Raw genomic sequence first — 27,486 nt, forward strand, 5'->3', positions numbered from 1 at the left:
CTAATATAGACAATGGGTCGTGCTCATATTATTTGTTATATTTATATTATTCATTATTTTCACTTGACTCGCATAAATAATTTTGTTCGAAGAAAATTTTATGCAGTTGTACTTCGCAGCACTTCACTTGCAATTTGCAATTTCTAGTAGATTTATAAGTGGTTTTTATAAAATTGTTTATAGATTTTCTATAGGTTTAAGGTTTTTTTATATAAAATTTTCATTGACTTTCTATAGATTTTTAATAAATTTTTCATAGTTTTTTTTATATAATTTTTATAGATTTTTAAGTCTTAATATAGTTAATATTTAATATTTATTAACTGTAGAGTTTTATAATTTTTTTAAATATTTTTTTTGTATTTTTTTAATAGATTTTTAATAGAGTTTATTAGATTTTTAATGTAGTTTTAATAGATTTTTAATAGACTTTTATAGTGGGCTTCTATAGTTATTTCTATAGATTTTCTACACAATTATGCTATAGACATTCTATAGTTTTTTTGATAGAATTCTATAGAATTTTTTTGTATGGGTTCTCTGGAGCAACTTCATCTCTTAATGTACAAAGGACATTATTGCACTTAGCAACTGCAGAGTCAAGATTATTATTTTTAAATTACACGATATATAAATAGGGTAAACCTTCCAGGTAAGCCAAGGAAGTCAGCTGATATTGAGGAGCTCTTTAAAAAAGTAAAATACATGACAATTCAATACATCCAAACACATATAGAATGTAAAAAAACCCCAAGAAACAGTTAAATTATTCAGAACAGCAACTATCAGACAGACGACACATAATAAATCATCTTAAAATGTAACAAATTATATAAAATATATTTATGTACTTATATACAAGATACCGTAAAAAGGCTAATGAGGGTTAAAATGTATCTTTTAAATTTAAGTTTGGAAGTAATTTCATGTGTACAACAATCAAAATAAAAGTTTAATTAAAATCATTTGTAATAATACTGTAAAATGTGACTGCAAGTTGAGTGGCTTGGTTAATTAGCTGTGTTAAGGTGGTGGATTGAAGAATATCTAAAATCGTTTTTGTACAGATCGGTAAAGTGTAAGTTTAGATCACCAGTGATGACAAACTTTGAAACATGGAAAGCTATTTAAACTAAGTTAGAAAATTCAGTGTAAAAATAATGCATGTTGGAGGCTTGCATATCGTAAAAATGTTGATCTCTTTGGCAGATAATCACAGATTCAACTGCTTTAAAGAATTGAAAGCGATCTAGGCGACTGGGCACTTGGCTGGTAGTTTCAATATTACAGCAACGCCTCCACCCCTCTTACTCCCCTTGGAAGTAAAGATAATCTGTATCCGTCTGGCTCACAAACTGCAATGATATCCGAGTAACCTTCACTGACCTCTGTCTCGGTGATTAGAATGATGTCTAAAGCGTTATCAATAACATGATTATTGCAAAAAAAATATCTTTATTTACAGAGACTGTACGTTCCCCACCCCTCGTCTTAAGAACTTAGGTTATCTTTCTGGAAGGGATTCGAGTTTACCTTATAGTGAAAAAACCGAGTTGTGTTTTCTGTTTCAATTTTTTTCTGTTAGGTTTCAATTTTCATACTAATGTTTTATTTTCGGAACTTCCATTTTGTGGTTCTGATTTACATTGGCTCCGTCCACATAAATTATAGTCAAAAATATTATTAGACTTAAGTTAAATTTATACAGATTTTGAGCACCTAATTATTTTATAATTATATTTCTAGACAAATGCAACAATCGTTTAGGAATGGAGTCACGAGATATACCATCAGATGCTATTGTAACTTCGAGTGATTGGGATAGTAATCATGCTGGCCGCCGAGCGAGGCTCAACATATTACCAGATAGTGATGGAATAGGGGCTTGGTGCGCTAAGACAAACATTCTAGGCCAGTGGATTCAAGTAGACTTGGGGAATATAACGAATGTGACCGGCTTAATCACACAAGGACGCATAGCATATTCGCAATATGTTACCGTTTATAAAGTAGATTACAGCTTAAATGGACTACAATGGCAATTTGTGTCACAAAATGGCTATGAAAAGGTATGTAAAAGTGAAGTTAAAATTTTAAAAAAAATAAAGAAATCATAAAATACATATATAGGCCTATTGTGTATATATATATATATATATATATGTATATATATATGCCTATTGTATATATATATTATATATTATATGGTTTAAGAAAAACATTAAAGTAATAACAGAACAATAAGGAAAAAACTAAAATTGACACATTAGATAGAAAAATAATTGAAGTAAATTAATCAAAAGAATTAACGACGATTAATGATAAATAATTAAACTAATATAAATAGTAAAATTTAATATATACTGATTTATAGAAGATATATAATTTACTACACAAAACAGAACAAAATATTTGAGCAAAAAGAGATGGCCACGGGTAATCAAAAGAATTAACGATGATTAATAAATAATTATACTAATATAAATAGTAAAATTTAAAATATACTGATTTATAGAAGATACATAATTTATTATACAAAACATAACAAAATATTTGAACAAAAAGAGATGGCCACGGGCAAAATTACACCAGATTGTATGAAAGGTAACTCAGAAGGTTAGATTTGAAAAAAGAGAAAGAGAAAGCAGAACGGAAATCGGTGGAACAGAGTAGTAGATATAAGGAGAATTATAGCTAAAGTTTTCTAAATTAGGCTTAGGAATGAGAAGAACATCTTTAGTGATTTGTCTTGTGGTCATGCGGCCATTGGCAACAATCCTTTTGAGCCACTGACAAAGAGTTTGTAGAGCAAGGTTATTAAGTTAAACAGCAGAGTTGAAATTAAAAACGGAGTTGAAGGGGAAGGGTATTGGCAGATCTGAAATGAGTAGGAGTATGGTGAGTGGTAGGAGGAAGTTTCAATAAGATACGAATAGCTTTGTTCTGGATCTTCTGAAGTTTAAAGAAAGAGGTATATTTTGATCCCCAAACTGGGCAACAATAGTCAAGGCGATAGAGAAACCAAGAATTGTAAAAGTAGTTGAAGGGTATAGTCTTTAGTAAATTTTGAGGTGCATGCAAGACGATGACAATGGAGTTAAGTTTCTTACAAAGGGAAGATAGGTGAGACTTCACATGTTAGAGTGTTATCAATAATTATACCCAATTCTTTTAGTGAAAATGAATCTTATTGCCTAATATCATTTGTTTGCAATTTTTAAAAGCGGAATGCGCTATATTTATATTAGTGATCTTTAAAGTACAAATGACAAGAAAAGATGTAATAATATTATAATGCTACAATTTTAACAAGGACGAGGCCCACTCTTGTTAGTAAAATAATTATTATTATTATTATTATTATTGTTGAAGTTCACCCAATTGTTTCTTAAGATTTTACAATCCTTTAATTTCAGAAGTTTCAGAATAAAAATTTCCCGAAAAGTCAACACCATGGACTTTAGGTCTGTTACTTTTAAGTGTTTCACCCTCATTTCAATAAACGGTCTATCCCTATAAGCCAATTCAATTCGACGTAACTCTCGCTTAACCAGTGGATCTCAAAACCCCTTCCACCAATCTTTGTTTTGAATTAGAATCTTAGAGGTATTTTAAAGCTTTCTGCTCCCCTGGCATGGAAGCTTCAATTAATCGGAGTAACATTTCATCAACGCCAAGCTATACTCAGCAATGGTTTCATGATCTAACTTGTCTAGAGTAAAACAAGGTATTCAAAACAGGTACAGATTCATCAGGACAAAACGTAGTTTTCAAAATCTCAATCGCTTTCTTCACATCTTTTCCTAAATCTAATACAGACATTTGATAATGTACTTATCTTTTAGCAGATCCCCCAAATAACTAACCAAGGCATCATACTTTACATCTCCATCCAGCTGATATTGCGCACAGTAAGTCTCAAAATCCTCAGCCACTCACACAATGTAATATCTCCAGGGGCTTTAGGGTGACCCTTTAATTTATACATTTTAATAGGAGGTGGGACTTTTTAAACATTCACACCTTTTAACACATCAGTCAACGCAGCAATCATGCCACCAAAACCTTCAGTTTCGGTGCAAGCAAGTTTCTGAGATTTAGCCATATCGCAATGACGCAAGTGGACCTATACATGCAATTCCGATTACAACATTATTATCCAAATAAAAATGCTGTTACCTTCAACATAATAACAATTCCCATTATCTTCACTATTTATTTAGCAATATAACAAATAATGAATCAAATGTAAAGTTCTTATCTGTCTATGATATCATCTCCAACTCAAGGGCTGATAATATCGCTAAAGTCTTGTACTGTCGCGTAGAGCTTCCAAAAATAGATGCACGATGCCTCTTGTACCCTGCTCACAGCACCAAGTTCGTCGTGGTTCGATTTTAGAAAGATATTGAAAAGGGAGGTACTATCCTCCTTGAGTAGTTTAGACTCAGTTGGTAATCAATCACCAGACAAATTCTTTGTCTATCATTCAACGTTTTATTTGCACATTAAACCAAAGCGAAATTTTAAAAAACCCTGCAAAATATAATTAAATATAATGCGTTATAATTATATAGTATATCAAGCATAACAACATTAGGCAAGTTATACCATTTAACAACAATTCTGATATAACCTGGCAACACACCAAAATCAGAAACAATTTTTCATTAAATAGCATAGCCTAAATGGTGTAATAACTTGTATTTACCTCAAGTTAGAGTCTGCTTAATGCACAAGTCTGTAAACAACGACAATTGGACGCTCCAACAACACTTCTGAAACTACAGACTATTGGACACTCCAACAAACTTCTGTTAACTACAGACTAATAATGGCCACCAAAACTTCTGTAACTTCAGACTATTACTGACCACCAAAACTTCTGTAACTTCAGACTATTACAGGCCACCAAGCTAACGGTATATAAATCACTAAACAAGAATATGACAATTATAAGTAATAACAATCACTCTCCATTAGCGGAATGTAGAATAACATTAATAATATTAACAACTCATGTAAATGTACAGCACAATAATATTAACAATGCATTCAACACCGGCATCAATCTAATACGGACATGAATTAACTACAGATTATAATATAACATGCTTATATCTTATAGATTAGAATATACACTTACATCATGAACTGCATATTGCCAATTGCCAACATAACGAACTGCATACTGCCAAAATAACGTGTGCAGGGTTTGCAACGGAACAAACGAAAACCCGTAGTAAAAGCCCACAAAAGCATATATACCGCGGAACAGCTGTGTATTTGCATGAATATGCACGAGATGAATATGCAAATTCAATAACAATAAAGCAAACAATAGTAGCTGCAGCGCAATCCCCATTGCACGAACAAATCGCATCATCACATTAACAATTCTTATTAATTCATAATTCTAATTTTAATTATTAGTTACAATTCATATTAATTATTATTTTCAATTAAAAAGTGAATATTTATATTTACAATTATGTACTAAAATAATATTTGTTAATATGTTTGGCTATACAAAACAGCATGTAATACAGAGAGTATAGGGCTTGATAACGTATAGCTGGGAAGTTGTGGTAAATTAGCCTACAAAGTTACGTCTTTCCTTTCGAAATTAAAGTATTATTGGTTCCATTGTAAAAGAAAAAAAAATGTACACGAAACACCGAAAACATCTCATATTTTCCTAAATTTCAAATTCAATTAATAGGTTAGTCTTAAAATTCAATTTGAAACAATCGAATTTAATCAGATTCAATCTAAAGCAAATCCAATACAATCCGATCCAACCCAATCCAATCCAGTCCGATCCAGTCTAATCCAAGCGTATTAAATTCACCTTAATTCAGTTCATTCGGGAATGACATTTACATTTAATAAAATTTATAATTGATTTTTTTTTACTGATTTTTGCCGACTTTTTGTCTGCCTTTAATGTAATGCACCCTTGGGTGTCGTACGTAGCAAAAGTCTATGTTAAAATCAAAATGTAATTGCAAAATTCCATGTCTAATTCATCAAAACATAGGTCTAATTTCTTAAAATGTAGGTCTAGTTTCCGAAAACGAAGTTCTAATTTTTCAATACGTAGTTCAAATATTCCAAAAATGTAGTTCTTATTTCTTTAAATTGTAATTCAAATTTCAAAACGTATACTGTATATGCCTTGATCAAAAGCCCTCTCCAAATAGACCGAATCGGCGGCTCGGTTCACGTGAAGTATAGTAGGTATTAAGGTTTGTTAACATCTCTCATCGAGATCGCGAGACGACAGTGCGTTGAATATGGCTTCGCCTAGTTGTTGATGCAATTCACATCATAGATGTTGCAAATGTTTTTTTGGAACGCGAGTTTTAATTTGCTAAATCACTTTGAAAAAACTTCCTGCCTGTATTCCCACTATCAATTAGAGCCTTACCAAACCAAACTGATAGTGTTTGAAAATTTAATTTCTAAGTGATTTAGTGATTTTAGTTTTTTCAAAGAAAGGTACGGTACATTCACGACGTATATGTTGCTCTTGGAGTTGTCGCCGAGTGAGGTACATTTTAGGCCCAAGTCAAGAATATTATAGTCGTGGCAAATGCTATCACAGCGTGAAAGAAATGAATTTCCCCATTCGTTGCAAGAGTATTGTTTTACAGTTATTTAAATCTAAAATGAAGTCATAGGATGTTAGTAGTTATTTCCGAGAATGATGATCGTCATGACATGAACAAATAGCCTAATACATACTGGCATTAGGATTATTGTACCATACAACCAGGTCTATTTACTATCACCAGCATGTTTCCTACACTAAGTTCGGTTGAGTAATCAGTGACGTTAAGGGCTATTTTCTACTCTATTACCTATTGACTACAGAGTCGAGGCATAACAACTCTCTACCTTATCCAGGCCCTCTGGTCAAGGCTGAACACTAACAGTGCAGCCTAGTAGGCCTATACTTGTATGTATAGCAGCATTCCAGAGGCTAAATAAAATGCACGGAGATTGCCAAAGTAATTATAAATCACTATTAAAAAAAAAAACAAAAAAAACAAAAAAAACAAAAAAAAACATAGGTCTACTGCCTTACTTTACTTTCGCTAATTTTAGTACTATATATACCAGCTAGAGGCGCCGATTCGGTCTATTCTGTTTAAAACCACCAAAGCATGATTGGTTTATTTACATTTTACAACGACAACTAGACATACGAAATATAAATCAAAAATAGCCAGCCAAGCATGACGGGGCATCATTAATGATGAGGGAATAAACTTTCGCTGTAGTTCAATGCCATGAACAATACTTCCCAACGCGTCTGTAATGCTTAAGCGATCACGGGAGCGTAGGCCTATTTGGGCCGGGATAAGGTCTTGGACTAGGATAGCCTAAACTATAGGAGGCCTCTTTAAACTAGGCTTATGTCAATAGTATAGTAAAATAATGTATAGCCATATGAATACAGGTTTACTTTGTACCAAGGTCGAAATTAACAGTTTCATTTTTCTTTTCATTAAAACAAAAAAACAAAAAAAAATACAGGAAGAAACTTTAAAAGAATTACATTTAGCTTAAGGATTCTAAAATACTGTAAAATCTTGAAAATAAGCCCAGTGGGCTTAATCTTGAAATGCACATCTCGAATTGAAGCCCCTCTTTAGTTTGCAAAAGTAGCCTCGAAAAGAAGCCCATCTCGAAAAGAGTACTAGGACAGATGTTTTGTTTTGTGGAGGACTGGGTAATTTTCATGGAGAGTCGTTATTTATAGATATCCATCATGCAGACACACTTTCAATATATTAATCATGCAATAGAAGATTCTGCCAAAAAATATTAAATACAGGTCTATAATAACACATGTTCATCTATATTTTTATTAAATATTTTTCTACTAAGAAAATCATAAGCGACTGTAATAACTAAAGCAATATAAAAGGGCAATTTTTTAAATTGGTACAAACTGATATAATGACTATAACGTGTTTTTAAAGTCACACCTGGTATCTTGTATCAAGACAGGATACAAGATACCAGGTGTGACTTTAAAAACACGTTATAGTCATTGCTGACTTATAAAATCCGCATACGCCTTAAAACTAAAAGAAAATGCATAATTTGGAGTCCGTACTGAGCCCAAAAAATCCGCAATGAAAATATAATGTGTTTACTGAAAATTTAAGGAAACATTGAAATGTACAATATACTGATAACTTACAATAAAACGGCACGTGAATTTATGTTCTTATATTATTATTATTGTTGTTGTTTTTGTTGTTTTATTCCCCGACGGAATGTACTCGTCCTTCCCGACGGGGGTGGGGCGGGGGAAGTGCAAAATATATCCAGAGTGTATCTATAATTTAACCACAAATTTTCCACTTGTCACTGCCTCAACTCAGTCATACCACGGAAAAGTTAAATTACTTGTAATTTAACTGTTCCCTAGTCATAGTTGTACTAAATATCAATTAACCATTCATGCTTCATCATTACTATAATTGTCACCATGGGATTTCATAAATACCGTAAAACCTCGATTTAAAGTTAAATAGACTTAATCACGAGATGAAGCCCATCTTAAATTGAAATTCCCTCTTTAGTTTCTAAAATTATCCTCGAAAAAAAAAAGCCCATGGGCTTTTTTTTCAAGACATCATAGGTTTTTTTTCGAGACAGTACATACACTGTACATGAATTTCAAGAAACAAAATATATTGAAAACAAGCTTGGTTTAGACAGTAGATTTGGTGATTTAATGCCAGTTAAATACACTCCATGGATACAGATTGATGTTACAATGACCTTATTTATTGTTTCATAGTACGAATTCAAAATTTACAGCATTCATTTTGAAAAGGTGGTGTAGGCAAAATCTCGTGTCGGTGAATGGTATTTCGGTCAATAGTCTGTAGGCCAAATGGCTTCTACTATTCAAGGTTTTACGGTATTTTAGAATCTATTAAGTTAAATTACTTTTTTGTTTTGTTCATATTTTCAATGAAAAAAAAAATTAAATCTTTAATTTCGACATTGGTACAATGTAAACATGTGTTCGTATGACTTACATAATTTTGCTATACTTTTGGCCTAGGCCAGCCGTTGTTCATGCCATTGGACTGCAGCGAAAGTTGATTCCCCAATCATTAATGGAACAGGCCCCGTCATGCTTGGCTGGCTAGTTTTGATTTACATTTTGCATGTCTACTTGTTGCAAATCAAATCAGTCATGCTCGGGTGGTTTTTGATTTACGTTTGCAAAATCAAGTCAGAACTACTTTTGAAATTTGAATTACATTTTAAAGAAATTTGAACTACGATTTGAAAAATTAGAACTTTGTTTTGAAAAACTATACCTACATTTTTGAGAAATTAGACCTATGTTTTGATAAATTAGACATTGAATTTTGCAAATACATTTTGATTTTAACAGACTTTTGCTGCCTATGTCACCCCATAGTGTTCTGGTTAAAACATTGGAAACTAATTTTATTATAAAAGATGATTTATAATAATGTGGATTTCTGATTTTTAGTTAATAATAGATACTCCAAATGGTATCCCTCCAGGGATGTGTCTAATTCCCATTACTTTATATTCTGTATACTGACGACTGTCGTAGCACACATGAAAATAGTTTTATTGTTAGGTTTGCAGATGGTTCTGTTTTACTTACACTTCTTAAGGATGGAATAATAGTCATGGTCCTGTTTTAGATGGGAGTCAGAGAATTTTCTGATGACTCAAAATTGAAACTACACGTGTCCAGGATAAAGGATATGATTATCGATTTTAAAAATAAAGGACACAGCCCTGGGTTTACATACTTAAAATAACGAACCAGTTGAGATTTTAAATTCTAACACGTACCTTGCTGGGGATTAAATGCTGATACCTTTATTGAAAAAGGAAATTATACATACTCAGGAAATTAAATGAATTTAAAGTAAATAAGTCAATATTAAAAGTTTTTTTTATAACTCCTTTGTTGAAAGTGCCATCATTTTTTTCTTTTATATGTTGGTTTGGTAATTTTAATCCTTAAGATAGGAATAGGAAATTCAAGTGTGACAAAACGGAAGTTCAAATGAAAAAATGATAATTTAAGATAGCACCGTATATACCTTTAATGCTTTGTCTGTAAACTATGTGTTTGTTGTATTTCTGTATTATTATCCATATGTATTCAGTCCTGTTTTTTTTTTTTTTTTTTTTTTGGAATAGCCTCATTTGGGATGAATACATTTTTTTTTTTTTGGAATAGCCTCATTTGGGATGAATAAAGATTATGTTGATATTAACATTGATATTGATACCGCAAGCATTAAGATATATGATTTTTATTTATGTTGATCGTTAGATATAACTTTATATTTGAGCTTTATCATGGTGCAAGACTTAGAAATTGAGTCATTCTAGTTCTTTGAGGTCGATATGAGGAGTTGTGATTTCTGAATTTTCTGTTGTTGGTCTCGATAAAGTAGAAGTCGATTGCTAGATTTGTACCATTGTTAGTTTTCTGTCTTAAGATGCAATCGCCATCTCGATTCTAGGATTTCTAATGAGAGAGGCCTTGCAATAATCATTCGGAGTTACGATGAAAAGTGTTCAAATTTAGGTATTTGTCTTTCGTTAATCTCTATTACGATTCTATACTATTTAATGTTGTCTATATTTTCCATTATTCTGACTTCATCTTTCATTCACTCTCACTTACGCTACATAATAAAAAGTTTTTAAAAACAATATTCTCCAATACGTCATTTAAAACAAGATATTTCAGTAATAATCATTCAGTTCAGGTATTTAAAATGGGAAGGGACCTGTTAAGGAAGGCCTCTCAAGTAGGGGCCTCTTTAGAAGCTGTTGGGTAAATACGCTGACAATTTAATCGACTTTTAAAGACTAAGTCTCATAATTTGTAAACATTATTCATATAGACTTTTATTTTATTTACATATTTAGCTTAGCAACTAAACTGGGGAGCGCTGCCCTGTCCACCCACACTGAGGCCATCACTATTTTTAGCCACAGCCTCCACTTACTTTTTTGCATTACTTGTCTGTAATTATTAGCTAAATATTATATTTTTTTATTTATAGGGAAATTAACAACAAACAATACACACACTTGTTTGTTATAAAGGCGTACCTTTAATTTACATAAAATAATAACTTTCGTGACAAAATGAGTCTTGTGGTACAAAAATTTAAAATTAGTGATATAGATAGATGACTATATCAGCTACAATTTGGTCTTTGAATCATGTTCTTAGATTAAGTAAAACCGGAGTAAGATCATTTTAAATTTCAGATGTCTAAAAACATATTTGGAAGAAAATCGCTTCCAAAACTAAGATAAACAACTGATAAATTTTGTGTTGGTTTCCTATAAATTCTGAAAAAATAGTTTAAAATGTGCCTAAAAAACATGATTACCTTAGCCTATGTAACTCAACTCAGAACTGTTGCTACTATGAAATATATATATTAAACTTATCAGAAATTTAAAACACAATTTTTGTTAAAATATCACTCAGATATATGTGTTTGAATATATCAAATTGGTCTGGCATACCAGGCTCATTTTGTCACAACTCACAAATTTAAAAAAATTAAAATAATTTAAATTATGCAAACAATAGAAAAACAATGTTTTCAGGTAATTTTAGTCATTGTAAAGTGCCTTTTGATGATTGTGTGTCTTATATTATATCGTGTTTTTTACATATATTCAGGAATTTAGAGGAAATTCTGACGGAAATACAACAGTTACTCGTTTATTTCCGGTGCCAGTTCTTGCAAAATACATTCGGATTTATCCCATAGCTTGGAGAAGACATATCAGTATGCGATTTGAAATACTTGGATGTTCAGGTTAGAAACTTATTACAGAACCATCATTTTGGTATTGAAAATTTTATTCTCCTCTCTCTCTTATCATAGGGTAATTGCCGCAGAGCAAAGAGTTCTATTATTCGGTCAGTCAGGACTTAAACGGCAAAAACAAAAAATGAGTTGGCCACGTTTTTTGAAATTCCAAAAAAATGGGTAGGTCGGTAGGAAAACTAAAAATGTGTTTACGTTTAAAAAGTGAAAAATAGACAGATAATACAACAATTTTAGATTCGAATCTCGTACCATACAGCAAAATAGGCTAGGCTAGCCAGGCCTAGGCTATTCCAGCTTTATTAGCATATAACAAATATTGTTCATTGTAGTTTCAGTCGAGTCCAGGGGTGGCGCCAGCGGGGGCCGGGGGAAAGTGCCCCCGTCGGAGAGAGCTACCCCCACCTCCCCGTCGGGGAGAAAAAAATATTATATGTATTTTTTTACATATTAGTAGACTCTAAAATCGATTAAATAAGCCTTCGAAACCCCTAAGTTTTATGGGGGCTTCGCACCCAGGACCACTTTCGGAACCTTTTAATCGAAGCTCGACCACGCCCATTTTGCTTTCGTCTGGGAAATCTGACATCTCGTCGGGGGGACCTCGTCCCCCCCCAACCCCGTCGGGCAAATCCTGGCAGCACCCCTGGTCGAGCCTGGCAAACACAATAATTATTTTTTATTTGGCCTATCAATGGGTCTTAATTGTTTTACAAGAAAATTTGTCCGAATTGCATCTTTCATAAAAGTTGATACAAGTTATTTTCATAACACAATCGAGAATTGTTTGATCTCGGATAAGTGTATTAAAGACCTGCTTCAAGCCAGTGCCTAAAAAAGTAATATTTTTATATTAGTTCGGTTGAAATATATAATAACTCTAGGCAGTTGTTTATATTTGTATTGATAAAGTTGTTATCAATAGAATCTATATTGTACAATACTGTTACTCCAGCGCTATGTTGGTTTTATGTTTGAAATAAGATAATTATATGACTATGATTAGTGCTTTTTACATTTTACTTCGTTCGGTGGCTATAAAACTATTAAAAAAATTAACCTCTGCCAAAATATTTTATAATTTGTACATATGCATTTCTAGAATGTTTAAAAAACACATGTTCTTTAATCATCAATAAATTTAACAAACAATAACAAATGCTAATTTTAGATAAAAATAAAAAATATGAATAATAAAATAAATGTAAATGATAAAATAATGAAATGTACCTCTAAGAATTTCCAGGGAGCAGGTAGAGTGGCGGTCCATCAAAGTACTGTAATGCTTTTCATATTAATAATCTAAGAGTGGGGAAGGGGGGGTGAGGAGATATAATCAAGGGAAAAAATGCTTTAAAAGTGCTAATCTAACAAACAAACAAGTTATTTTTGTGTTCCGGATGATGACCAATAACAAAATGATGAATTCCAGCACGATCTATGAATAATCTATTTAACATGTGTATTTTCTTATTTTATTTTTTAAGCCAATCGTTCAACCGCTAAGGTCGAAGAAAGCCAAACAAGTGAGACATTTCTACATCATCTCAACTTCAATTGTTTTGTTCTTCTCAATTTCATTATATTTTTTATTTAATTCAGACAATTTATGATTACTTATAGCCCAATAACTTGTATATAATTAAACTTTACTCATAAAAGTGACAAAAAGTAATTCCAATATTTCAAAAAGACAACCACCACTTCGTGGTTATCGACCAATTTCTCTCTCACCTACTTTACGCAAGATGTTGGAGCGCCTAATTTTTAATGGACTTTAAGTATTCTTAACCAAATATTTTATACTGTTTGTCCGTAGTCTACAGGGCACAGTTGTTATCATAAATTTGTAAACTTTTGTCACAATGTTCCATGACCAAGATCAAGATCGTCGAAAAACTAACAAATCTAATCAGAATTTGGTCACAATTATACATGAACAAAGATTATTATTATTATTGTTATTGTTGTGTTATTATTATTATTATTATTATTATTATCATTATTATTCGCAGAAGCTTTCGACTTTCAAGTCACTGATATATTTAATGATTGCGGTACACCACGCAGGTAGTTCTGAAAAGAGCTGTTGTTTGTTGAGAATGTCTCAACGTTTCCATAAATTTGCTTCAATCTTTTTCAGGAGAATAACATACTGGCTTTTGTATTAGCTTTTTCACAACTAGTTTTAGCTATTGTTTAATTTTCCACCAATCAGCAGCAAGTTCTCACCTTCCCATCATATAAGTGTATCTCCCTATGGTTAAAATACACTGCTGATACAAGGATTATAGAGCACTATAGACCAAAACGAGCTCTAACAAGCTCCTAATAGGTCGTTGGTTTACGACCTAAAACGACCAATCCATATGTTAGGCCTTACCACAAAGGATTGATTGCAAACACCGTTATCTTAATCCTATAATTACTAGCATTGCTTATATTATGTAACACCCTCATAAACAGAAATCTAGTCTCTCATGTGCGACGCTTGAATGACTCTTTATTATTGTGTAGGACTAGCGATAATAAACTATCTGTGACCAAACTAGTACAGCAGTAAGAGTATGGCTTCGCCAGCTAGGCCATATACGAGAAAAAGTATTAGATTTTTCACAACTAGTTTTACCTATTGTTTAATTTTCCACCAATCAGCAGCAAGTTCTCACCTTCCCATCATATAAGTGTATCTCCCTATGGTTAAAATACACTGCTGATACAAGGATTATAGAGCACTATAGACCAAAACGAGCTCTAACGAGCTCCTAATAGGTCGTTGGTTTACGACCTAAAACGACCAATCCATATGTTAGGCCTTACCACAAAGGATTGATTGCAAACACCGTTATCTTAATCTTATAATTACTAGCATTGCTTATATTACGTAACACCCTCATAAACAGAAATCTAGTCTCTCATGTGCGACGCTTGAATGACTCTTTATTATTGTGTAGGACTAGCGATAATAAACTATCTGTGACCAAACTAGTACAGCAGTAAGAGTGTGGCCTCGCCAGCTAGGCCATATACGAGAAAAAAACAAAAAACAAAAAAACAAAAAACGAAAGGACTGCCACGGAAACACATTGCGTGCACCACGCTTATAATATCAACGCCACGCTAAATAAATATGTAGGCCTAGATTTTATTCAAAACGTTACAAGATAAATACCGAAATGTCAACTGCAGGCAGTTCCACAACATTCACATGGTTCTTTAACAGTATTTGTTCAATCGCATATTGTGAGGCCGCCTTCAATTTATAACCCAACCGTACGAAAACATGTGAAAACAGCCTCTTTGTACGCCGCCTGTACATGTGCAAGTACAGAAAATACTGGCCGGAGGTTAATGATCTATGCTGGATGGGTAGTTCGCCGTTCAGAACCGTTATAGGCGAGATGGTCATAATAGTGAGTGACAATAATTGATAAAACAACGTTTATTAATTGAATTTACGTGAATTTCTTGTGAAACACGTTTTTTTATGCTGAATTTCGGCTCTGAATTCCAAAATGTACTATGGCTATACCATTGCCTACCTGGTGAAAGTTTCACTTACAACTCGCTCCCAATAATTACTCTGTTCTTGCTTTTCCTATATTACAGCTGCTCCCTTGTATTGCGCATAGAGAAACTTGTATTTTACAATATAAATTATGAATACATTTTACCGTTTAATCGCAATAAACAAAAATATACCCCCCCCCCCGATTGCAAATGGACGGTTCTAAACTGTGTATGCACGTGGTCTGTTCTTCGAGCTATGCTCAAACGCTCCACCACCGCAGTTCGACTAGTGACACAATTATTAAATCAAAAAACGTTTTATATTTTTAATAATGTTTTATTTAATTTGACTAGTCTTCCATTTTCTCTTTTTATATCAGGCTATCACAAAATCAAAATTACAAGATTATTTTAAGCCGTTTTATAATTCTCTCTTTCATCACTTGTAACAAAGTTTAATTGTTTTAATAGGTATATTTTAGTTTTCTAAAATTATTTTCTAAAATTATTGCACAATGGGTAAAAATAAGAATATAAATGACTAATTCTATAAAAAAGTATTTATCATACATGTATATAGTTTACAAATTGAATTCTTAATAATTATCATTAATTTACATTTACAGTATTTATATTATATAACTGAGATAATAATTTGAATGTCTTGAATTCTTAATAATTATCATTAATTTACATTTACAGAATTTATATTATATAACTAAGATAATAATTTGAATGTAAATGTATCCATCACTAAGATCTTACCATGTTATCATTTTATGTTATTGAATCGCAGCAAAACCAGTATTATACAGTATTTCAATAGGACTCATTTCTATAATAATAATTACTAGCTAAAATATTTTATTAAACAGGTTATTCATTCATTAACAAAATTAAATACTCCATTAATGTACTTTAATAGAGTATACTTTAATACAATAATGGTATTTGTCTAATATTTAGTATTCTAATTTGTTTAAATTTAGTATTTTTATTTAATAATAATAATAATAGTAATAATAAAAATAATAATAATAATCATAATAATAATAAAATAAAAATAATAATAAAAATAATAATAATAGAGTAGGCCCACAAATATACTAATATTAAAATTACAATTATACTGTATGTATAACTGTATGTATGTAGGCACCATAAACATAACACCATAATACCCACTTTAACAATGGTATATTCCAATTGGGTGGTTTATGTCCTAGGTGGTTTATGTCCTGGGTGGTTTATGTCCTACATTCCGTTTTAGCACTCTATTTTAACCATAGGGCTCTGTTTGGACTCTGCAGATAATACTCTCCTGAAGACGATTGAAGCTACTCAATCGAAACATCGAGACATCTTAACAAACAGCAGTTCTATTCAGAACTGTCTACGTGGTTTGCAAGCATTAAATATATGTGACCTATTTTTAAAACATTAGTCGTAGACTGGTGGTATTGTTTATTATTTACTTATTATTTCAATGATTATACTTGTACAACTAATTGTTTAAAAAAATATTTTCTAGACGAATGCAAAGATCGTTTAGGAATGGAGTCACGAGATATACAGTCGGAGGCTATTGTAACTTCGAGTGACTGGGATAGTAATCATGCTGGCCGCCGAGCGAGGCTCAACATAATACCAGATAGTGATGGAATAGGGGCATGGAGCGCTAAGTCAAACAATCTAGGCCAATGGATTCAGGTAGACTTGGGGGATATAATGACTGTGTCTGGTTTAATCACACAAGGACGCATAGCTTATTCGCAATGGGTTACCGCTTATATAGTAGAATACAGCTTAGATGGATCACAATGGAAATTTGTGTCACAAAATGACTATGAAAAGGTACGTAAAGGTAAAGTTTCTGCCAATCAAATGATAGAATTATAGTCAGATTATATAACTGTAATTCAGTTGATAGTGAGAATGAATCTTACTGCCTAATAATATTTGTATGATATTTTTTTTTAAGTCGAGGGTGTCATATTTTTAGTGATTCTAAATTTTAAAATGGTACTCATGAAAAATAAATCCTAGGCCTATAGTGTATAGGTATATAATAGATATGATGAACTAGGGCAGTATCAATGACTGTGTCCTTCACATTCACATTCTAATATTCTCGTCAACGTTGCCAATATCGTTTTCATTTGCGGAGTGATTCTTTTTTTAATTAACAATACATTAGTCATGTATTTTGAAGCAGTGTGTATCTGATTACAGTATTTTATTTATTTGGTATAAAAACCAATTTGATTGGATGAGAGGCCTCGTCGGAACGCCCATTTCTTTAGAGACATTGACTCGATCTGACACGCATCGACTAATGGTAAAGGATAGGCGGCAGTTCAACATTCCCGAAAAGCTCGTGCTGGTGTAAAGTTGACAAAAAAACAGCAATTTCTCAGCTAATAATTGCATAAAGTTTACCATTTTTGTATCAAAGGTAAGAGAAGAAATTTTAGCTGATTTGTACTATGTAAACATAGTTAGAATTAAGCGTTTAGTTTTTTGTTACGAGCAGTTTAAAAACGTTCAGTTATTTTTCGAAACCTGCAGCGTGATTTAGCCGGTTCGATGGACTCGACCATTATACATGTAGGCAAAGGCGGCCTAGGCTTGCTAAATTCTAACTATAGTATGGAGCGTCTTGGCTTCAAATTTTTATATACAGTGTTCTTATTGATTATACAGTACCATAAACTATATATATATCAGATATAGTGACTGACCAAAATTAATTTAAGACATTATAAAATGTTACAAATAATAATAATGACAAACAGACAGTCCTGATTATTATTTGATAAATCAGTAATAAAAATAAATATAATATAATTATAATATAGTAATTACTTAGGCCTATTGATATTATTGTATTTGTAGCTAAGTCTGAGTGTTGATTTGGTTAAACATTTCTAGCCATTTAACTTCCTACTTTATACAGCAAAATTTATCGAGGATTTTAGATCACACTTTTTTATGTGACTAATAATACATATAAAACATAGGAATGGCCAAACATAAAAAATACATAGAAACTTGAATCAAAATAATTTGTTTTCTGTTTAGATACCTACAGTCTAAATGAACACTAGGAAAAACAAAGTAGACTACCGGGCTTTATGTAATGGTCCAGAACTCGATGTCCGTAAACAGCGCAACGACAAGCAAGAAAGGTAGTCCACTACAAAGTATGTATTTTTCAGTCAGTAATGACTATATTGTTCTATTCTCCATTCAATTGAAAATATTAAACTAAATGAAATGAAATTGTACAGTTTTGTATCGGATAATTTTTTTGAAAAAAATCACTAATATTTGAATAGTGGTAAAAGGGAAAAAAACATTACGTAGCCAGAGTAAGACAATTTTTTAGTAATACGCTATCTCGCACTGCAAAATAAATGGTAAATTAACAGTACTGTTTAAAAAGGGAAACAGTTGTATAGAACCAGGGTGGGGCTTTAAAACCTCCCTGATAGAACAAAGACAGGCAAGGTGTGGTTGATTATCTTCAAATAATTATTAATGTATTATTACAGAAATGCTTAATAAAACTGTTTATATATAAATACTTGAATACAGGTTTCCCACACCACTTTGGATGCTTGGGTTTTCATGGTCTTTTAAAGCTGCTATCTCTAATTTTAGAGGGATATGTGCATATATCATGTCCCTATCGTTGAACATTTAATCTTTAGGTGAGACTTTTTATACCTTGTTTTGCAAACCCGCCACCCTCCAATATTGAAAATTTAAAATAAACAATTTTATATTTGGGAAATAAAAGATTTTCTTTTTATTTTTATTACACCTACAGCTGCCTTGAAATCTCCAAAAATAAGATAGGCCTATAGATGTATATATTACAGCCTATTGATATGAATTTAAAGTATTTACCCATCCCATTAATACATATTTAACCATAATAATATTTTATTTTTTATTTTATCCTCCGTCGGGATGTTTTTGGCAAAACTATTTACTAAAAAAACCATACTTGTATTTAAATTTTTTCCACCCACCTCTGATAAAACAAGGAATTAAAAGGTCATGTATCAGAACAAGTAATAAGGGACCATTTCAAATTAAACAATATTTTAATAAATTGCTTCTTATTCCTCAGATTGTTGATCTTGAAGTAATTGAGCAGAACGACGATTTGTGCTTAGTGCATTACATTGGTTGGGACAAAAATTACGAAGAATGGAAAGCAATTGAAGATGTTGTGGATTTGAAGAGCGTGAATGAGAATGCTGAAGATCTCATAATTAATTCCATCAAGGTGAACATCAAGCAAACCCTAATAGCGTCACGTGTCCAGAACCCAGAGGTATTAATTAATATACAAACACAACAGGAAACTTATGAAAATTTGTTTTCAAGTGTGGACAAATACTTAAGTTTAAAAGAAGCTGCTGCTATATTTGGTAACAATTTTTATTACCGAATATTGAACGAACATGGTGATACCGTTTACATTGCCCCTGAAACACTTACAATAAGATTGAAAAGTAACGGAGTACCTCAAGAAAGTAATTACTCAAAGACTTCTCTTGCCTAATAAAATTTGTTAGAGTCTGTGGTAAAGGTGGCAGATATCCCACCTATTTAATTTCATTAGCAATTAGAGATTTAGTATTGATCATTAATATTCATTAGCCTAAATAATTGTAGCTGTTTTTATTGCCGTTGTATTTTTATTTGTTTTATTTGCACATTTGCAAGGCATTGTTTCATTTCATTGGACAGTTACTGTTAATTCTCACGAAGTCCTGCAGTTTATTATTCATGCAAATTGGAATGACCCTCGGTCAATAATTTAACAAATTCTTGAAGATCAAAGCATCGATGCACATTTTGTTGATGTAGATGCAACTGCTAACATCTATAAGGGAAGATTTAAATATTTATTTCAAAAGTACAAAAAAAAAAATCAAAGATGGTTTGACAAAACAAAATTTTCTAAACAAGTTAAAAAATGAAGAATATGAGTTTGCCATAGGGACAATAGAACAAATGAGAGAGCACAATGCATCAAAATTGGCAAAGCGGAGAAGAATTGATAAAATGTTAAGACAAACCAGAAGGTTAAGAGTCTTAATTAAAAGAGTAAATAGACGCCGAATGCAAGTTCAAGAGGTTGGACCTATTGATAAATGGATTTTTGTAAAAGATACCGGTTGTATTTCTGATGCACTCTTCCATGAAATCAGTGCAACTGCTGGTGTCCATATTCCAACACTCAACTTCTTAAGAAAGCGAATTACAGAATATAATTCATTATTCACAGTAAAACATTTCCTCAATTAAATGCTGTCTGTCAACCATCAGAAGAGAAAATAGTAACAGCACTTTTAACATTCCATAAACTAAAGACAGGCTGCAATTTAAACAACGATACGGTAACAATAACAATCACAGGACGGTACTAACTTTGGTAATAATCAGACTATAACAAATATTGGTTTTAAAATTATATTTGATAAATATTTTAGCCCAGAATATGTGATTGTGATGGCAAAGATAAAATAAATAATAAAAAATAAATGACATATACACAAAGTGGTACTTTAGGGCCACTAGCCACAAACAACTTGACTGCCTGTAACAGATTTACTTAAAGCAAACAGGATTGAACATCTAGCCCCTACTTGTGCACGTGTTGTACATAGGTATTTCTGTTCAATTTGCAATCTCACTGGTCATAATATAAATACATGTCTAAATAAAGTGTGAATATCAGTTTACAAATTATAGTATTGTAAGTTTTCAATGTGCTATTTTTTCTGTATCGGGCTCGGCTGCCCTTCCAAAAATTGAATTGTACGTAAACTAATGTGTATATTTGCATAAAGAATTATATAGTAATCTGATATTAATTTGTACTCTATTTTATTATTTTTTAAAGTGTATGAATATAAGTTGATTTCATCATTCTGCAATAACTTGTGTAAGGATAATACAGTATGTATTTTTTTAAAGAAATATCATGTAAAGTGCAACTCTCAAGTGAAAATAAAACAGCAATAAGTAAGTGCTAAGAAATGTATACAGTATTTTATGCAAGTCACAATTTAGATCTAGATTTTAGATTTTGTGTAATAAACTAAGCATGTATGAGTGCAAACTTTTACTTAGTTGGGTAATTAATTTACTATCAAGTATTACACACAGTATTGTAGTTATGTTTCATTTTAAATCATTCTTTATTTAAGTGCAATTATGATGTATATGAATTTATATTATTTGTGTATTAACTGTAAAGTTATTGAATTGTTGACTCGCAAACTAAATTTAACAATGTGTTTTAATTTGATTAATACTTAATAATAATGTAATTTTAAATCATCCTGTATGAACAGGACTGGAATATCGTATGGTGATTTTGTATGTAAATGTTATAGTATTGAATTAATGTTAAAAGATACAAATGTAAATAACTTGAAATATTGTACATCCTTCAATGAATAAATCAACATTTTTTTGGATATATGATGTTAAATCAAAAACACAATATGCCAGTAACTCTGGACTCTGAAATAAGTTTTCAATGTACAATAAATACGAAAGGAAAGTTTGAATTGTCTAAGAATATTTCATTTATTATTTGTGATTAGGTGCCTAACATTCCCCTTTAAAGTAAAGTGGTACGGTCCAACGTGGTTGTGTGAGCTACACTGTGTGGCGGAGAGATTACAATAAGATCGAGTGATAAGAACTCTACGCACTGAAATTAAATAGGTTCAAAAAACAAAACAAATTGTAATGATATATATATATATATATATATCATCAAAAAATGTAAATACATATATATATATATATATATCTTCAAAGAATCATATCATGCTATATATATATATATATATATATATTATCAAAAAAATATAAATACAGTGGACAAAAGGACATAATAATACATCGTGTTACCAAGGCGAGCGTCATAGCCATTAGACCACGAAGGCTTCATGGTTGAACAGATTCAAATAACACTAGATACATTACATTATGTTAGCGGCTATCTTGATTTACATTAATTTATATGCACCTCTTTGTTTCTAGTCGGATCTATAATAAAATGTAAACTGTAAATAAATAAGAAATATAGGGCCCTATATTACATTTACACACATGTGAAACGCGACAAATTTTACATCTATTTTAATCATCGTTTTCAGCGTGTTTAGTCAAAACATAGTGATTGATTGTTATTTTGAATGATCATTATATATAATATTAAACAAGTATCCACGGAAGTTGTTTTGGAGTAAAATCCACAATCTCAGTATTTAAGAAGGTAAAAACGCCAGATTAAAATTTGTGTAGGGGCCCACAACAACAACAGTCAAAAACTGATCAGGCCTAGGCCCTCAGACCTAGCTGCTTAGGCCGATTCAGGCCTGGGATTTCTTTTTTGTTTTGTAATTTTCAATGAAGGTATTGGCTCCTTCTTTCCGTATATCATTCAAAATATGAAAAATAATGTAGCGTATATTATATTGTAGAGAGGGATTTATTATTAAGGTGTTACATATGGAAATTATCCTCCAAATTTTCGAGCCAAAAGGGCAATACAACTTTTTTTTTTGTTATACGTTACAACAATATCAAGTTATCTTGTATTTTGTATAAATTTAATTAACTTCAATTGCAATCCTCATTCTTGATCCCCCAACCCCCACCCACAGAAAAAAAATCGCTGGTCCATTACTGCATTCCAGGTCAATCACAGTGATAATTTACAGATGTAGGCCTATAGGGCTAACAAAATCTAGGATCAGTACATGCCTATCATTGTGTTTAAAAAAAAGAGGATGTGCTTCTTTTAACCGCTTTATTACCAATAACCGGTTTCCTACTTCAGGGTTATTGAACATCTCGCTTCGGCGCGTACTACGATGAATAATAAATTAAGTATATATAAATGAATAGTCTGATAAGTAATCTAATAAATGAATAGTCTGATAAGTAATCTAAGTCTTTATTTAAACCGTTAATATAAGAATTGCTTCTAAGAATCAACTTCAATTCTTCTATGCGTCTATGTGAGAGGATTAAAAGTTATTAGCGACCAAAATAAATCTTATGTCATTAATGCTATGGTTAGGTAGATTGAAGTGACAGGCTACTGGGAAACCAGTGGAGTTGTCTCTGATGGTTTTTTTGTGATTATTAAATCGGAGGCGGAATAAATAACGGTTTAAATAAAGACTTAGATTACTTATCAGACTATTCATTTATATATACTTAATTTTTTTCTTGGTTCCTAGGCCTTTATCCAGCTTTTATCTACTTTGTTTATTCCATATTTAGTAGAACGTTTAGGATGCGCATCTTATTACGCGCCTTTGTTCTTTACCGCTGATTCGATGTTTGTTAGAAATACACCTTTAATAAATCAAAACTGATCTCAAGCTAACAATTCAGGCTAGGATTATAAATTGAAACTTTTTAAAGTGATGTAGATTAGGCGTCTTTTTAAGTTTATTTATTGGCTGTGCTAATTTAGATGTACCACCAGAAATACCCTGTTTGATGATTTTGTGTCTGATATTGTATTGTTTAAATTTGTTATATAAATTTAGGAATTTAAAGGCAATTTTGACGCAGATACAGCGGTTACTCGTTTGTTTCCGGTGCCAGTTTTTGCAAAATACATTCGAATTCATCCAATCGCTTGGGTCAGACATATCAGTATGCGATTCGAAATCCTTGGATGTTCAGGTTAGAAAGAAATTACAGTACATTTATTACTATTTTCTCATTCAATCAATCCGGACGTGTCATAATAATGCGTCTTAATTGTTTTACAACAAATACAAATACATATAACTAACAAATATGCCTGAATTGCATCTTTCATAAATTGATAGAAGGTATCGCCCTTTGCCTGAGTATCAACTGAGCTTTAATCCAAGGAACATATTCATCGTTTTGATTCTGCGATTGTCTGTATGGACGCTTTAAAAACAATGTATCATAACACTGAATCCAGTACGAACTTGTGTAAAATGTAGTATGGCTGAATAATAATCTATAAATCATTTGTGAGTCAATTAACCTGTGAATTTGTATTTTCTTCTTTTTTAAGCCAATCGTTCAACTGCTGAGGTCGAAGAAAGCGCAACAAGTAAGACATTTATATATCATCTTAATTTCATTTCATTTTGTATAGCTTACTTCTTTTCATTCTATTAAGTTGTGAGTGACTTTTACACGTGAATGTTATTTCGACTTAATTATTTTCAAAAGCTCTCAAGGATAAAGAATAAGGTTTTGGTTAAAAGCGAGGGAGATACTCAAATGGTAGAAACATTTTTTTTTTTAATATGTTCTAGTAGCCAGTTACATGATGTGCATGACTTTACAGTTGTTAAAATTTAATTGCATATAGTTATAGTGCACCAGGTTGAAATATTATTTAAATCAGATTGAAGGATAAGGAAGTCTTCAGCATTGCTGATAGCTTAGATGAAGGTAGGCCTACGCATGATGTCAGATCAGCAACAAAATATAAATAGACCCAAAGACGGATCCTTGAGGGAATCTAGACAATACAGGCATCCACTCAGAGTATTTGCCCGTAAACTGGACTTTTTGGAATCTGCCAAGAAGCAGTGAGGTTAACCAGGAAAGAGCTTGTTTCTGAATACAAACTCGGTTCAGTTTAGAAAGCAAAAGCTTATGATTTACTCTGTCATTGCCTCAGTCACTTTATGTATTTTACGTGGAGGATTTGGAATATCAAGATTTTTTGTCCTGTCATGTATTAATGCACAGACTTGAGTGGTACATAATCTGCCAAGTGAAAATGCTAACTAAATAAAATATTGAAAATGGCCGCCAAAAATCACAATTTTGGCTCTAAGTGCCTACATTACCATGATCTTGATGTCAATACCTATGTTCTTTAGTTTAAGGAATCCATTAAAACATTATTAATATACAGTAACAATGTAACAATTAACAATTAATGTACAGTAATGTAGCCGTGAAGGTGTTTAAAAAATGTTGAGGGCCTCAGTGATGAAAAGCTAAGAGCAACGGTATTCTGAGAAGCAAAAATGATGCTTTCTGTTACCCCTCATCCAAACATAGTAAAATTGTTAGGATATACGTTTGTTCCTACAGCCAATAGTATATCATCAATCGGATGATCATATTTATTAAAAAAATACAAACAAACAAACAAACAAACAAACAAACTTTTAATGTGATGATGTGCAAACCTTGCCTACTACATATTATTATTCAGGAATAATACTGCCTAGGCCTAATACACAAACTTGAATAATTATACTGATTAATGCACAGACTTGAGTGGTACATAATCTGCCAAGTGAAAATGCTAACTAAATAAAATATTGAAAATGGCCGCCAAAAATCACAATTTTGGCTCTAAGTGCCTACATTACCATGATCTTGATGTCAATACCTATGTTCTTTAGTTTAAGGAATCCATTAAAACATTATTAATATACAGTAACATGTATATCTTTATCGTTAAAATGCAAAAATAATTAAAATATTGAAAATGGTCGCCAAGTATCACAAATTTGGCAGTTTTAAGGCGCTAAGTGCTTACTTAGAGCCGGCCTTACTTAGATGATCATGGTGTCAATACCAATGTTCTTTATTTTTAGGAAACTAATAGAATATAATTATATAAAACACAATAACATCTTCTATGCAAAATAAATGTATTCAAAATTGCCGCCAAAAACACATTTTAGTATTAAAATCTAACATGACCTTAGTGTTCACACCTAAAGTTTAGTTCCGAAAATCCAATTAAACACAGGCCTACATAAACTACTATAAATTATTAATTGTAATAATACAGTAAAATATAAATTCAAAATCCAAAATGGCGGCCAAAACTAGGTTTAAGTTATTGAAACGGCTACGAGTGCACTGCTTTTAGGTAAAATAATCTAATAGAACATATGAAGTATTAGGGAGCGTCGCCAAATTATCCTACCGCGGTAAGCCTTAATCTACCGCACCGCGGTAGACACAAGGCTGTGTATGCAGAAAATTTGCATATCACATTGCATACAAGTCTACCGCGGTAGATAGCTGTCTTACAAGTCTACCGCGGTAGATAGAAACTGCCTTAGGGCCAACTGTAGAGTGTAACCTTAGAACCAAGGACATCAACCTATCAACCTAGTTCTTTAGATTAACAGTCCAGATAAACAGATTGTGCTCATGACATGATATCGACATATCAAAAGTTAACCTCTTGTTTACGACAACACATGCCCGCGATTTCCTTGTGCATGAACACAACGAAAAACGCTTGCGGAGCTTTGGAGAAGTGGCGATGTATTTGTACCCTACAATTTATTGGCTATCTAAAACTATATTCCGTGAAGAAATAAGACTTTTCTCGAGCACCAAAGAAAAGGGATCATTTCGGTCGCGCCTTCTGTTTGGTCGCGCCGAATTGTTCTGCATTTCGGTCGCGATAAACTGCCTCTAAGTAATGCCGATATACGCACAAGTGCTTTATGTTTGGAAAGTAATTTTTAAAGGGTTGTGTATTTTTAAAGTTTGTTTGGTGCGTGTTTCGGACTGGGTATTAATTAATTTATTTTGTATTTTTGTTTTTACGATGCTTGACTATCTTAGGCCCAATATTCTTTGTATTTTTTATTTTTTTAAAGTATGATTCAGTCTTTGAAGTTTTTTACAATTGTTATTAATTACAAGTAATTTGAATATAATTTCCCGTGTTCTTTTTCTTCTTACAGATTCAGAAGTAAAAAGTCAAGTACATATTTGTATTTATCAATTTCTGAATTATTCATAATAAAGGCCGCCGAGGAATGTTGTTACGATTATGATTTAATTTGTTTAATCAAATATACTTTTATATCAGAATATTAAAATATATTATTTTTACATTCCATTTAAACTATAGTATTTTACAATTCATGTATTTTTTTTTTTAAATATGATCATCAGATTGATGACTCGAAGTTAATGGTGACATGAAGTAGGTGAACGCACTTGAACACCTTTACAGCGTCTGACCTACTTCTGTCTTTGCAGTGTAACGCGGACATTCCTG

General features: G+C 31.9%; 2 protein-coding genes and 1 long non-coding RNA gene across 3 annotated transcripts in view; all 3 read left to right on the top strand.

The window, feature by feature from the left end:
• LOC117112346 (lactadherin-like) overlaps positions 1-1,865 on the top strand; it is an 80,777-nt gene extending 78,912 nt beyond the window's left edge. The window contains exon 12 of the mRNA XM_033255422.1: positions 1,747-1,865. Within this exon, the coding sequence (XP_033111313.1) occupies positions 1,747-1,767 (21 nt within the window). The 3' untranslated portion in view covers positions 1,768-1,865. The remainder of the gene's footprint in view (positions 1-1,746) is intronic.
• LOC117112345 (neuropilin-1-like) overlaps positions 1,747-27,486 on the top strand; it is a 46,776-nt gene continuing 21,036 nt past the window's right edge. The window contains exons 1-6 of the mRNA XM_033255421.1: positions 1,747-2,069; positions 11,735-11,873; positions 13,373-13,411; positions 16,927-17,249; positions 23,996-24,134; positions 24,502-24,540. Coding sequence (XP_033111312.1) covers positions 1,770-2,069; positions 11,735-11,873; positions 13,373-13,411; positions 16,927-17,249; positions 23,996-24,134; positions 24,502-24,540 — 979 coding nt within the window. The 5' untranslated portion in view covers positions 1,747-1,769. The remainder of the gene's footprint in view (positions 2,070-11,734; positions 11,874-13,372; positions 13,412-16,926; positions 17,250-23,995; positions 24,135-24,501; positions 24,541-27,486) is intronic.
• On the top strand, positions 17,271-21,974 carry LOC117112347. The gene is made up of 3 exons (XR_004446019.1): positions 17,271-17,850; positions 18,477-18,598; positions 19,534-21,974. It is a non-coding gene; the product is annotated as an uncharacterized LOC117112347 (long non-coding RNA).

This window comes from Anneissia japonica, unplaced genomic scaffold (assembly GCF_011630105.1).
Source record: "Anneissia japonica isolate Jap-2015-1 unplaced genomic scaffold, ASM1163010v1 scaffold581_len1011336_cov187, whole genome shotgun sequence".
Lineage (NCBI taxonomy): Eukaryota > Metazoa > Echinodermata > Crinoidea > Comatulida > Comatulidae > Anneissia > Anneissia japonica.